At 46.0% G+C, this 15,481-nt stretch overlaps 1 protein-coding gene across 4 annotated transcripts in view; it reads right to left on the bottom strand.

The window, feature by feature from the left end:
- Positions 1–1,223: 1,223 nt before the first annotated feature.
- LOC113572761 (protein quaking-like) overlaps positions 1,224–15,481 on the bottom strand; it is a 64,281-nt gene continuing 50,023 nt past the window's right edge. The window contains exons 5-8 of one of the 4 annotated variants that reach the window (XM_035531797.1): positions 11,301–11,388; positions 10,426–10,728; positions 7,295–7,372; positions 1,224–3,707 (exon numbers count right to left, since the gene is read on the bottom strand). In XM_035531797.1, the coding sequence (XP_035387690.1) occupies positions 3,691–3,707; positions 7,295–7,372; positions 10,426–10,728; positions 11,301–11,388 (486 nt within the window). In that variant the 3' untranslated portion in view covers positions 1,224–3,690. Of the gene's footprint in view, positions 3,708–7,294; positions 7,373–9,059; positions 9,207–10,425; positions 10,729–11,300; positions 11,389–15,481 lie in introns of those variants that run through there. The other 3 variants (XM_035531799.1, XM_035531796.1, XM_035531798.1) reach the window with 3 other exon arrangements.

Below are 15,481 nucleotides of genomic sequence, written 5' to 3'. Positions count from 1 at the left end.
AGCTGGGAGACGACGGCGGGGGCATGGGGGGAGGGGGGGGAGGCTTGGGGTGGAGAAGGGGCGCTTCCCCGCAGCCCCGGTCTCAAGGTCCTGAAGCTGCTCTCGGCTCGCTCCCCGCGTGAAGCAAAACACTTTCATGGCCCAACACCCGGTGGCGACTCAAGATGCGATTCCTTCTCCCAAAACAGCCTGCAGGGCCACTGGCAACCCTTATCAGCAGCCAGCAGAGGAGCGCGAAGGCCCAGGCAATTTGAGCCCCTGTGATAGACACAGCAATTTCCGGCGCGCGGGCCTGGATTGCGGGGCGAGGACGGGAGGATGTGAACGAGAGGAAGAGGATGCAGAGAGAAAAGGCTGGAGAGGCAAACAAAGGAGGACAGACGGAGGGCACTGCTCGTGCAATTGTAGCGGTGAAGAGTGAGAGGACGCTAACTGCTGTCTGCTTGGCAGAAGGTTTTGCGGACATGACTTGACTTAGAATGGCTGGCACTGTATAATGTAGGGGCTGTCGGAGGTGATTTCGGTGTTGGTGCTCGTTTCTGAAACTGAGGTGACCCGGGTGCTTGGCACGGCAACATCCAGTTCCCCATCATCCACTGCTTTCATTAGGTGTGGTGTTTTCCTCAGCTTATACCTCTAATTACATTTTTTTTTTTAAACAGAACCCGGAACTTTTATGACTCTAATCCCAAAAAGTGAGCGCTGCTTTTTAAAGCATGCGACATTCCCCGCTAATGGTAATTTACCGCCATGCATCTTGGTACAGTGTAATTAGAAGTACTCATATCAATGCTAAGGAGTAGAAATTTAAATGCTGGTATTTTGCTGACGTAATACTTAAGCAGTAATACTGCCAAAGGATAAGGAATGTTAAAAATGTATTTGAGTATTAAATGATATGGGGCCTGTTGCAGTTACTTCCCTTGCATTAGGTACTTTTAACACAGACTACAGTCTGTTAGAGCACATCTTGTTAGAAACGTTGTTAAATATGGTTGTGCTAATTTTGAAAGTGCTTTCTTGGCACAGATCCATTAATATCTCAGAGCACTCTGCTAAGGACTTTATCTAAAACTATTAATATGATGATACTGGCAACAATAACTGCATATGCTGGTAACATTTGCTGATAAAATCTTGGGAAATGTGCTGTTAGCTTATTGGATTAGGAATGCATATCAAACTGACTGACATGACATGAAAGACTCCTCGTTTACACACTGTACGGAGACAAGGCATTTAATGTAGTTTATTACATACATATAAAATAAGATAGAAAAATAAGGTATAAACTTGTAACAATGGCTGCCAATACAGACATACTTTTTTCATAGGCAATACTTGGGTAGGGGCACACATCGCATGAATGTAACAGAGACTTTTGTCAGCATGTTTGGAACACATAGTCACTCTTATGATAAAGAACATTCACATCAATAAATTGAGTAGATCTGGAAAAAAATCCTTTGTAAAACTAACATAAACCAGATTTATACCTTGTTATAGGTTGTGAAAGATCATGCGATACTGATTATGGTGTGGCTCACCCACAGATAAATCTAACCTGTACTGTTCTGTTAAGCTTTTTTTCATAAAACATTCTCAAATCTGACCATTTTGATAATTGTAGCTACTAAAAACCAGAGCTTTTCACATACAGGCTATTGTCATCTGAAAAAAAACAAAAACACGCTGGACCTCATTTATAATACCCTTGCATTACAATAATACTGTGATGGCACTGCAGAATCACAACCAAAAATGGTAGTGAAGTGAGGACGATACAGGAAGACGCGGTCGATGACACAGAGACTCCCCACACGACGTCAGAGGCCATTCTGTTGCATAGTAAAGGAAGAGCAGAAGGGCAGGGACGGGGCACACGTAACACAGTAGTGTGGTGCAGTCCAGTGCGAGCACAGCACACAGCTTCCACTGAACACTGATGCTCTCCCACCAAAGGTGGAGGACCTTGGTTGTAGTTCACTTATTTTACAACCCATATTTTTTAACACTCCACGAAAGTGATAGTGCAGTATTTTATTAGAATGAAAAAAGGACATGCCGAGCGTAACGTGCTCGTGGATTACAAATGACTCATGTAGCAGTATTAAAGGTCCATGATATTAAGGTCCTGTTTTATGATATTGGGATGTCCAGAGTTTGAGGCACAATCCAAGAACTGAATAATTTCATGTATAAACTCATATATGGACATATGTAGAATGCATACAGGTTGAAGGCCAATTTACATGTAATTTAAATGATTAAAATGAAAACTTGAGCCCCACCAAAAGCTGAAACAAACAAAATGAAAAACAAAATAAAACAAATAAACCCTGCTCTGTTTTGGCTATAAAATTAGACTCAAGACTTGGATACAAGATTTAGCGTTAAGACAATATATTACAGCAGATCTTCAACAATCATCATTTATTCTTTTTTGAAGGTCCCCTTTTGAAGTGCGAGGACAAGGTAAGGTAATGGCACGTTCAAGGAGCTCACTGTGTCTTCAGAGAAAGCTGTGTGCACTGAACTCAGGCCTGCTCATTCGCCACTAATGATGACACATTCCCACTGACAGGACCATGAGAACCACGATAAGGCACTTCATAATGTTTCCATTTCAACCCCCCGTTGGTAGAACGAAAAGGTTGTTTTGGTCATCCATTTGTACATCCAATTACAGAAAACTGGATTGTTTTCACTTCATAAAGGGTTCGGTATTATCTTTTTTTTTTTTTTCTCTTCACAATACTAGCAAGTACAAAAGATTCAGATGTAAAAATATATCTGTTCTCTTCCCCAGCACCGGAGGATAATAAAAGTTGTCTGTACATGTGTTCTTTGACTCTGATTTTTTTTCTCTTTAACATTTATCTACAAATTTCATACATTTGTACAGCACGTAGGCAAGCATGGCTTATACATCCTCAGAGAAACTCGTCCACTAAGTAGTGTTCGATTATTTGGGAGGAGAATGGGGATGCTTTAGAACACACACACGCACCTCTTTCTAGGTTCATCCTTCTCTTTGCACTGCCTGTATTCATATCCAGCCTCCCTCTAATATTCCCTTTTGATGCACTAGTCAGATTTCGGAACAGACGACGGAGCGCTGTGTAAGTACCAGTCCGCGGAGTTAATGTACTGAGATAGAAAGGTGTGTGCACTGCTGCAACACCGTGGAACGCAATACATCCTGTTACTGTCACACCCCGCCAACGGAGCAGGGCAGTGACAGCTGTTCGTCCTCCTCCCTTGACTCAAGGTTGGGTCTGTGTTGTCGTGAAGATCTACGGGCGTTTGTGGTGTACTGTCGGGAAGCATGGGGCCATGGTTTGGTGAATGAGTTGGTGAGAGAGTGGGCTAATCTTTATTGCTTATTGCTTACAAATGACTCAGTGCAGGTCTACAGCAGCTGGGTGGTCCACTCCAAACGCACCACTTCAGCTGGAGGGTGTCTTCCAGCCCATGCCAAAAGTCCATACATCAGGTGCAGCGGAGCTGCTTCTCCTCTGCCATTGCCAAGTGAAGGCTGTTAAATACTCTCTTTCGTGCTTTCTTTCACTCACTTTTTTTTTTTTTTTTTTTTTTTTTTTTTTTTTTTTTTAGAGCAGAGAAGTGATCTGCAGGCAGGTAATGGGCAGGTCATCATTGGGTGAAGTTGAGAGGTCAGAAGGTCAGGGGTTAGTTGCCGGTGGTGGCTGGGTGGGTTAGAGAAACAAACAGAAAGAGAGGGAACATAACAAAAAAGGAGGAAAACAGAAGAGGGAGGAAAAGAAAAAAGATAGAGAGGAGATTAGTTTCAGCTAGTGACGGCAGGATGACAGTATGATTAACTGATCACAATTAGGCTCCAGATTCAATCGAGCCTCTGGAAACTTCAGCTTATCACGACATTTTCATGCCTTACACAACATCCTGTGGCATTATGTCGTGGTCGGCATGAAAAAAAAGTGAACTTAAGCGTTCTGAAGAACTCGCACAGTGGGCTGACTGAATATGGAGGTGATTGAAAGAACGGCTGGTCTCCATCTCGCAGTAAAATCCAAGCATGATTTTACTGAGAGTATGACGGAAAGCCTCTGCTCCAATTGGTCACACATTAAGAAAGAGTAAATAAAAAAAAAAGATTAAAAAAAAGCACAACTGCAGCTGACATGTCTAATGGTTAGTAGCAGTCAAGTGAATGGACACAGAGAGATTCCAGTGGAATGAGAGGACAGACCAGAGCGCAGTCGGTGTGCGTCGTTACCTGACTGCTAATAAGCACTAGAGCTCTTCAGAGGTTCAAGCAGCAAGCTGAGAGTTACGATGGACATGGATTATTATGTGTTCTTGTTAAGACTAAATGCAGAAGCGAATTTGAAAAGTCCACATTGATGGTGAAAGAATTTAGGGCCAAAAACAGTTGTCCGTTGCTTTTGTACTCAATAAAATTTTTATTGTCTTTTCAAATTCTTTTTTTCCCTGTATTTACAACAACATAAAAATCTTGGCCTTAATGATACAAAGCAACACTACAAGGTATTCTCTAAATAGCATAATAGCCACGAAAACAGAAGCTGTGGGAATTTTAGCCATTGCCCTCAGCGTTGCAGACTATTGACAATTCACAGGACACATAATATAAAATGCATTTGCATATAAACACTGAAAAAAGTCCTGTTGTTCATATAAAGCCCTAACATATATCCAAAAATATAGGAAATTCTCTAAGGTGGTGCTATAAAGCCACTATGATGCATATGTTTCTTTCCTACAAATAGCCCTCTATAATATCATTGCTATCTCTTTGCAAAATACAAGTAAAATCTTATTTCATATACATTCCTGCATTATATTATATATATATATATATATATATATATATATATATATATATATATATATATATATATATATATATATATATATATTTATATATATATATTCATATTTATATATATATTTATATATATATATATATATATATATTTTTTTTAAGAAGCCACAAGTGAATACTATTTTCTTTGCAACAACAAAAAAGAAGCTTACAGTAAAACATAAAAATGTATCAAGTGGAATATTTTTCATAAATGCATTTATACTCCTACATGATCAACATTTCTGTCCACCTAACAGTGGTCAACCTTAAGACTACGCAGCTTTGATCACATGTGGAGTCAACAGATTATGTTCAGTTCCATCATCTGAGGTTTTGATGTAGTATTCACTTTTTCAAATATGTCTGCTCTGTGTGGAGCAGAGGAGATGAATGCTTCTGACCCATTCAGTGCAAAAAAAGAGTTGTGCCACATATTATCTCTTTACCAAATGAGGCAAATACCAAGAGGTGGAAACAAACAAGTAGCTAAACGACTAAAATTAAAAGTGAGACCTCGGTGTAGATTAGCAATTCAGTAAAAATGCACAGATTGAAAATTTGGAAATCCTGTGCAAATGGGTTCTCAAAAGTAGATACTCTTGAAAGCAGTAGTACCATAATATAAAACATTTACAGTATAAAACAAAATGGATATGAGAAATACATGACAAATGATAATAATAAAAAAGGAATCTCATGAGACTGCTTTATCTGTTTTTCTGCTTGACATCCATGACCTGTTTGACAGCTGCAGCTGGTAAAGATGCCCGACTAAAGATGGCAAGACCCAACAACTATTTTTTTCCCATTCTCATGCATTCAGCTGTTTTAAGCAGACCAATTCACCTTCATTCAGTCAACCAGAAGTCACACATGACCCTTAAATGTCAACCAAAAATGAATTTGAACCCATATATAGGAACTACAATATCATAAAGGCTTTGTAATTTCACAGTGAAGGTCAGCTGCAGTGCATGTCTGGACTTTATGCGGGGCTCTGGCCTTTAGGAGAGGGCGAAATCATGGACTAGCATGTTTCTGTCCATCTGCTCATGTCACATCATTGATACAGTCAATAATCTATTTATGTGGTCTCTTTTCAGTTAGATGTCTGTCCACTGATGAATTTTAAAGCAGCTTCTTTAGTTGTTTGTATGCTCCATCACATCAAAATATGTGACAATATTCTGCAGAACACAATAAATCATCTTCATTGTCAATATCCAAATATCCAATATCCAATATCCAGTGGTCACTAGTTCTAAATAGGTATTACCTGATTCTCAAATTCTCATAATCAATATAATCAGTGTGTAATGATGTAACATACATTAACCATGTATTACCAATTAATCAAATACTGGAAACATGTCCAACTGACAATCACAATGTATTGCATTAATATTAAAACAATAATTTAAAACTTAACTTTTGAACTTTTTTCCATTAAAAGTAAACATGGATTTGGACAATGAAGATAATTCTTGCCACAGACTAGGACTTCATTTTGGTGTTAACTACACATATGCTCATATATTCAAAACCTGTAGAATGCACAAGTGACTTTAAGATAGTCAGTTAAAAACTGGTTTGTTAAAATGTTATAGAAGTGACATGTAAGATTTTTATTTCATGATATCAAACTTCACAAATTGGCACCCGCCATCCAGTGAGCACCATGAACCAACGCGTGTCACCCTAGCTTATTCAGTTGGTTCTAACTTTGCTCACATGCTGAATTCATCAAAGTATGTCCAATGCCACAAGTGACCAAAGGAAAACCGCTGAACATGTAAGCACAAACATTTGCTTGAAAGAAGCACAACCATAGTAGTAGGCTCTAAAAGTGAAAACTTTTGTAGTCTTACATGTAGCTCCTTTAACAATGTCTGCCTGTGTTATATACATATGTAAACATGCATAGTTTTCAGTCATCTTTTTAAGAATGTTGTAGGCTATGTCTGTGTCAAATGATTATTCAACTATAATTAATTTTAGCTCTTCATAAAGTAAATATTTGTAATGTGTTACAATTGTAACCAGGGTCTGTAAAATAAATAAACATAAATAGTGAACCTGACCAATAAGCAGAACCTGTGAGATTATGGAAATGTGTGGGGCACGTGAAGCACGTTTTTATGCATCAGGGTCCATTATTTGTCATCAACATCATGTCAGATTCACAAGGTCATCAAAATAATGGAATGAAGTCAACCACTTAACACCTGCATGTGCAGGTGCTTTGTTCCCCCTCTATGTTTTTGTATTCATGTATGTTGGAGACCAAATTAATGATTATACACCCCCCCCCCCCACCTCTGCCTATAGTGAACCTGGTAATAGTGTGTGGACAAACACAGCAGATCAGGACCAACAGTGAGTGGTTACTGGTGATGAACTGGAGAGCATGTGAGCTAAACTAACCTCTGTCTGTGGTCACTACCCTTTGGTAAGGATGGACCCGCATTTCGTGCCTTCGAACTTTAGTTGTCACTGCACCTGCTTGGATTGCAATAATATCACCAAAAACACAGATTAGATCAATTAAACTTGACAATTTCCATCAAACGGATGAATTTACCATTCTGGACAGACCAAATATGTTTAACAAATATTACAAAAAATACAAGTTAAGGCACAAATAATACTTGTCTTTCATCTTTAAACCTAGCATACTGAAATTGGAGGGAAAAAAAACAAAAATAAAACCAAACATGGGCGCAATCAGCCCAAGTGGATCCATGCGTTGCTTGGATACATTATGACAGACATTAGTGACAAGCACACAAGCAGACGAGCACACACACACACACACACACACACACACACACACACACACACACACACACCCACTTACACCCACACACAAAGGAGAGCTTTACTAGTCACCTAACCCTGCACTGGAGCAACAGGGAAGTTCATCTCTCCAGTTCACTATTTAAATATAATACTGCTACACTCGCTCTCTGAGCATGGCCACAGAGACAATGGCATTTAGGCACATCTGCAGTAGAAAACGAGGAAAAATGTAGAAAAATCCAACAGTGATGAATTAAGTGATTAGTAAAGCGAGATATCTGTTTTCCACTTGTTTCATTGAAACAAAAAACATAGCAGTCAGTAGAACATTCCTGTGCCTAGGCATATGTGTAAATGTTTTTTATACTACCAGGGGAAAGCATCGGGCAGAGATGGGTGTGTACTAAGAGCAGAGCCTCTTGGTACGAGGAGTGGTTGTTGTAAACAACAACCAACAGTAGTGTGTCTGACTGACTGCTAGGCTCATGTTCATGGTTCATTGACACTCAAGAAACAACAAGGCCGCTGTGAAACGAAAGCGCATGTGTGTTAACACTCAGATCGGATGAGGGGCTCAGTAAGGATCCTCGAAAGCACTTTTAGCCTTTCGTGGGGAAAGCCACACCTAAAGAATAAAGGAAGGGAATGGGAAATTAGTGCCAGGAGTGTCTGTCTTAGGGAAACAACACACACTACAGTCCGATGTATTACTCAAGCCGTTTTAGGGCAGTCTGCGTCTGAGAGCCTGCAAAGCAAGACTTCTCAGAACCATTTTGGTCGCTGCATGTGTGAGGCTGTATTTTTTAATATTTTCTGTTGTTTGTTCATATTACGCTGTAAACAAAGAATTTTACTGCTACAAAGCACCATCGAAACTGTCCTACAACGGCTGTGTGAATAGAGCTCAACTCGGAACAGATGCCACTCCTTAACGACCCTGCCACCCCCTGGCTCCCAAAGCAGTCCCTGCTTGACCCCCACTGTCCCCTCACCGTCCTCATATTACCCCTCCTGGTGCCCCCTCCTACAGGGCGAGGGGCAGGAATGGGGATGGAGGGGGCATCCGGAGAGGGCCTGCAGCAGTTTGGGGCTCAGTGCTTTTTTTCCCTCATAACGATACACATCACTTCAACACGCTTCACAATAATTAAAAACAAAGAAAGGAACAAACAATAAAACAAAGACAGAGAGATTTAAAAAAAAAACAACAACAACACAGGCATGGTTTCAGAAGAGACGAACAGTAAGGGAGCCTGGGTAGCAGGGCCTCCTGGTGGGGCAGCGGGACCGAGAGGGGGCCGTTCTCCACTCAGTCCAATGAGACGGGTGCTTGGAAAGAAGTGGGTGGGTGGGTGGGGGGTGTCTGCTGAGGGAGTAGGGGGGTCGAAAAAGGGGAGGGGCCAGGGTGGGGGGTGGGGGGTCGGTGCTCAGTTTTAAAAGGGAGGCCGGCCGGTTGGCTCTCCACGCTGCACAGTGATGGGAAAGTGACAGGTGTGAAAGCCCAGGTAGAGGGGCAGCTCTTCGGCCTTTGGGGACGCTGTATAGGTGTACACAAGAAAGAAGACAGGGTGAAATCTTTCGCTCGCCTCCCTCCCCGGTGCTCCTCCTCCCCTGCCGCTCTCTCGGCAAAGCGCCCATGCCATCGGCCCGAGCCCCAAAAACCAGCCGCCCTTAGAACCACACCAGGCCTCTAAGACGAGGCTACTGCATCGGCCTTGGAACGCCTGGAGCTTGATCTGGGCTGACTAAAGGCTGCTCACTGGACGGGAGCTAAACCCTGCTTCGGCTCATCTCATTGGACACACGGCTCTTAGCATTGTGGATGCTTTTTTTTTTTTTTTTTCCGGCATTGCTCAACTAAACACTGTGCCTCTGGGAGCAGTCTATGTTAAACTGGCAAAATGCTGTTTGTAACATGATATTCATAATCCGCTTTTCTCAAGTGCCTTAATGAAGCAATAGAGCCTGTGTGGAGAGAGGAGGACAGAGCCTTTGAGAGGGAGCTAGAGGAAAAGGTGGAGGGGAGGGAAGAGGGAGGACAGAGAAAACAAGAGAGAGAGAGAGAGAGAGAGAGAGAGAGAGAGAGAGAGAGAGGGAGAGGGAGAGAGAGAGAGAGAGAGGGAGAGAGAGAGAGAGAGAGAGAGGGAGAGAGAGAGAGAGGGAGAGAGAGAGAGAGAGAGAGAGAGGGAGAGAGAGAGAGAGCGAGAGAGACAGAGAAAGAGGGGGAGAGAGAGAGAGAGAGAGAGAGAGAGAGAGAGGAGAGGGAGAGAGAGAGAGAGAGAGAGGGAGAGGGAGAGAGAGAGAGGGAGAGAGAGAGAGAGGGAGAGAGAGAGGGAGAGGGAGAACAGAGAAAAAGAGAGCGGTATCTTATGCTCCACATAAAACCAGCAGAGCACTTAACAACCCAATCACTTATGCACACATTTCTTAAAAGGATTTGTTTTGTTTTTTTGCAATGAGAGAGGACTTTTATGACACTAAATGGATTAAGTGGGAAAGGCGGGGAGTGGTATTGTTTCTGTTCTTTTGTTTGTTGCCTTTTTTTTTTCTGAGGTGGAGGGGCAGCGGTGGGGTGGACAGAAAGCTCCACCGCGTTTAGGGAGGTGTGGGCGGAGGGAGGCAGGGGGTCTAAGAAGAGTGGCGCAGGAGGAGGCCAGGCGCTGCCGTCCAGGGCCCGAACGCGTGGGGGTGCTGGTGGGCCTGGGGCTGGGGCGGCTGGGCTCCGCCGGGGCACTCGCAGGTGCAGCCATGCTTACCTAGCACCCCGCTGGAGTCGATGGGGTACTCCAGGATGGAGGTGGCGGGCGCCAGCGTGTAGGGGTACTCGTAGGGCGCCGCGTAGATCAGGCCGGCGGACTCCGGGCCGGGCGGCACCAGGGTGGCAGCGGCCGGGTGGGCCGAGCCGTTGGGCATGACGGTCTGGATCTGGCGGATGAGGGGCATGATGGCGGGGCCGGCGGGCGTGGGCGCGCGCAGGGCGGCCTGCGGCAGCACGGGCGCGGGGCCGGCGATGATGCGCGGGGCCTGCGCGCTCGCTGCAAGAGAGAAGGCAAGGGCAGCTGCGGTGAGCGGAGGAACGCGGAGGGAGGGGGGAGGGGGGAGGGGGAGGGGAGGGGGGAGGGGGAGGGGGGAGAGGGAGGGGGGAGACAAAGCCAGAGTTAGTATCATGAGCGCACTGTTCACGGCACATAAAGCATGTGAGCAAAGAGAGGAGCAGCCAGACATCCGTTAGTCAGAGCGGGACAAAGCCAATCACGCAGCAGCACTTGGAACTCTGCTATTAAAAAAACTCCGCAGGGTTGCACTTCAGCAGCAGTGTTTGCAAAAAGCAACGAAGCAAGAAGTGGAGTAGCACAATTTTATATATATATATATATATAAAATATAAAAACACATTTTTTTTTATCCCTCTCCCTTTTGGCCATATGTAAGCTTTCTGCAGGCTTACGGCATTCGATAGCAATTTAGAATTAAACCACCGTGCTGTTTGTGAGTGCTTTTATCCGAGAATCAGGGTTACCTGGGAGTGCTGTGTTGCGCATTAGTAAAGGCCAGGGTCACACAGGCCCTTTAACAATACCTGGCCTGTTGGTGCAAACAAAACCCGGTAGGAAGGCGGGGAGGCTCTTACGCGATTTAATGTTGGCGTCTCTGTAGGTGCCGTTCAGAATGGCCAGCTCCATCAGCTGCATCTTCTTCAGGCTGTCCTCTCCCTCGGCCTGGCCAAAACACCAACGCACAGCATCACACACGTGTCCGCACAGACACGGCCGCGACAAAACAGCCTCGCGCTTCACGTGACAGGACGAGCAAGAAATGATCCATCGGTGTTTTAGTTGACTTGCTAAGACCCGAACGAAACCCCCGACAAAAAAAGGCAATGAAGGGTGTCGCGGTTACGTTAACCTCGGCACTGGCTGCGGTGAGGGCAGAAGAAACGGAGCTCCATTTCATTGTCTCTGTGTTCTATATCACGCGCCGCCTCATCCGCTTCTCTGATTAGTTTTACTTGTCTCGGGACGAGACGGAGAAGGACTGATGTCGATGTTTTGATCCCGCTGAGCTCCTCCATGGGTGCCGCGCGCTTGCCACCCCCAAACCTCACCCCCCCGCCCCCCCGCCGCACCACTGGATCCTCTCCCCTGTTCTCGCTGCGTCCAAATATCAATACTTTATTAAGTCAAGAGGCTGGTGATGAATCGTGCGGGAGATGGGGGAGAGTTGTTATAAATCACTCTCTGTCTTTATGTAATCAGCCTAATGTGCTCTGTCCTTGAGAGGGAGGCTCCAAGGCCTCTGGGGCCCCTGCGGCTGCCGTGTGGAGTGCTGCAGGCTTCAGCAACCTCTGCTCATGCACACACACACACCCACACACCCACACACACACACACACACCACACACACTCACACACACTCACACACACACACACACTCACACACACTCACACACCACACACACTCACACACCACACACACACCCACACACACACCCACACACTCACACACTCACACACTCACACACTCACACACACACACCACACGCGCGAGCGCGATCGCAGCAGATCCGCTTCCGCTGCGGCGTGCAGGGCTGTCATGCTAGGCCTTACTAAACACAAGAAAGAGGTAAGGAAGTTTGGGAACTCTGCCGCTGGCCTACATAAAGCTACAGCTTTTGCGTGGAGCAAAACTGCTGAGACAAGATTGGTAATAATACATTTGTGCGAGTATTTATAAATCAAAATCATTCTTAATAGTCCCGGCATACATAAAATGACAATAAACGGAAAGATAAATGGAAAGACTTTTTTAGATTGATTTGTGAAGGCCAGACATGGAACTGTAACATGAAGTAATGGCCAGTTTGATGCAGTATCCGGTCAGAGCCAGCGAGGGGTGCTGTGCTGTCGTTATAGTGTCCTGACAAAGACTGCCAATACAATGCTTACAACTATGCAGTACAATGGAAGGTGACTGCACCCCAACTGCACCCCTCCACCCCCCATCTCTCTCTCTCTCTCTCTCTCTCTCTCTCTCTCTCTCTCCCCTCTCCCCATGTGTAGGCATACACTCACCACCCACTTTATTAGAAACACCTGCCTTGTACCTACACTCACCCGCCAATTTAGCATACACTATAAGCAAACGATTACAGTTGCTGAATCACACACACCGATAGCAAGAAATTAACTGGCTAGCAGGCCATTCTCATTTTGACATCTTAGCGCTTTGGGTGTTTCGGCTGAACACGTCAGTGTTGCCATGGCTTTTACCTGTGTCAAGGTCACAGCTGAGCTGAGAGTGGTCACCCAAAAAATGTGAAGAGCTAGTGATTGGCTAACACAACCTGTCTATGTCAGCAGAGGGGCTCCGGGCTCTAACAGGGTGTTTTTGATGAAATGGCGTTTGTGAGAAAGTTACTTTCTCACAAACGAATGTGTTTACGTGCAGGCGTACCGCATCCGGCTCTGTCCCGTCTCCGGATCTACTTCCCTCTTTCTTCCGCAAATCAAAGCGGTTTTCTACCTGTGTAGGGTTGTTCTCCTCTTAGGTCTCTCTGTCCATCTCCCCTCAACTGGGTGTGAGTGATCGCTATGTGCTCAGCTTTCCCCACACCTCCTCGTCTGCTACAGCTCTGTGTGCTCTCTCGCTCGCGCTCCCTCCCTCTCGCACGCCTCGCTGTCCTCGATTCCTATATCTCACTCTATATACTCTTTCTTCTCCTCTATCGTTCTCTCATCTTTATTCTCTGTCTTTCTCTTGTCTCGGTCTCCCACACTCTCTCTCTGTCTCCTACCCTCACTCTGGTCTCCTGCATACTCTCTTTCTCCATCGCCCTCTCTCTGTCTCTCTCTCTCACTGTGTCTCCCTTTCTCTCTGTCTCTCTCTGTCTCCCACACTCTCTCTGTGACAAAACCGCCTAGGGCCCTTGCTGCAAGTACCCAGTGTGATCGTGCCAAGCAGAGTCACACAAAGGCACACTCTCTGCAGCTGAGCTGCTGTGATTACGGGAGTGTGTGTGTGCCGAGGCTTCTGACGCTTGCAGCAAACATCAATTCGCTCGATCTTGGTTTAATATAAACGATGCTCTAGGACGGTAAAGCTGCTAAATCTCATTCGCACTTTCCCGTCAGGCGCCGTGGGGTTCTCGCGATTGTCTTTTCTCGTGCGGAGTACTGCGGTATTGAGAGGCGCCATACGAAAACACAGGCTGTGCAAAATCTCTGTCAGAAGGCTCCCAGCAACCAGACAACACAGAAAGGTGCCTAAAAAGCATGTCAGAAAGCTCACAGCAAGCAGACAATGCGAAAGAGCTTCACAATAAACGATGTGCCAGAAAGCTCACAGCACCCAAACAGCTCCCGAAAACGCCGCACGGAAGCCGACGGACGGTCGCTCGAATGTCGCGCGGGGCACTCTCTCTCCTCCCTTGCAACGAGCTGTATCATGACGCGACGGCTTTGGAGACCTTGCCTCGGTCTCACCGAGGGAATCTGCAGGATGCACGTGAGAGGCTGCTTTTGCATAAGTTCTCGCCCAGGGATGTTGGCCACGGTGTCCACGGCTAGCACTGTGCCCAGATCCAAACCGAGACTCACACGTTTGCCAGTCTGACAGTGCACATAATAGCCGACGACCCCCTAACAATAGACCGAAGTAATGGAGATTTATAGTTGTTGTCATAGAGCCTCTAACCCCGGTCCCAGGCAGAGAAAGGTGGGGTGTGGGGTGGGGGAGGAGTGTGGACAGTGGGGTAAGAGTGCAGGTCAGTCTGAGTGGAATGCCTTTTATGTCTGCCTGCATAAAAAGGAATCACATTGGTGCTATTCAGGCTGGGATCATAATGACCTTTGGAGCACAATGCCTGCCTGCCTGGCCCTCTCCATCACCGCCTGTCAGGCTGCCACGGCCTCCTTCTGTTCACTCTCTCACCTCCAATCGTTCACCCACTTTCTCCACAGGTGGTTTAACCACTACAGACTTGAGTTCGCTTGTGGGAGGGGTGCCGGCGGACACTGGCCTCCTGCCATTCGTGGAGTCACTTCTCCCTGTCATTTTCACTCTAACCAGAAGTCTCTTATGACCTTCGAGTGACTGTGTTATTTTCTCGCCTGTCTTTCTGCTCGTCTTTATCTTGCGCAGTAAGCCACTCAAGTGATTGCTTTCTCAGCAGTCCAAATAATGATCAGATTTGGTACTTCTCTGAGCTTGATCCTGTTATAGGAGTGATGTTGTTAGCAGCACGTGGCAGCCTTTCAAGGGCACTGATGCAGATTGCAGCTGTACGACGAGGCGGCGACTCTGATTGGTTGATCTGGCGGGCTGAAAGACGCGCGGCATGGCCATTGGCTCTGTGAGGATGGGGAGGACACGGGCTGGGTGAATGGAAACCGGATGCTGGCGCTCCAAGAACGTCTCCCGCTCTCAGTGTGCACAGCTGCGCTTAGTGAATGCAAAAAAGCACAGACACACACACACACACACACAATTGGCAGCGTGCCACAAAGTTGCCTTATCCCCTCTTCAGTTCTTCCTGTCTCCTTGTGCCACACAGGACTGCGGTGGTTTGGCCTGGTGAAGACCTGAATGCTAGCGGCAGTGTCAGATAGAGCCTCCTCATGCTCGGGGACGCACGCACACACGGAGACTCCTTCTAATTTGGCGCGGTGAAGCCGGGCAGTTTCAGAGAGCTGGCCTGAAGTGCGGCACCCCTGGCAGTCTCTCAGGTGGAGTTACGCAGAAAGAGACAGAGGGAGTCTGCTGCAGCTGCACAGACCCAGCTCAGGCGAGCTGCCCCGCTGAGGCGCACACCAG

This window comes from Electrophorus electricus, chromosome 11, assembly GCF_013358815.1.
Source record: "Electrophorus electricus isolate fEleEle1 chromosome 11, fEleEle1.pri, whole genome shotgun sequence".
Taxonomy (NCBI): Eukaryota; Metazoa; Chordata; class Actinopteri; order Gymnotiformes; family Gymnotidae; genus Electrophorus; species Electrophorus electricus.
This window is presented reverse-complemented; position numbering and strand designations above follow the sequence as displayed.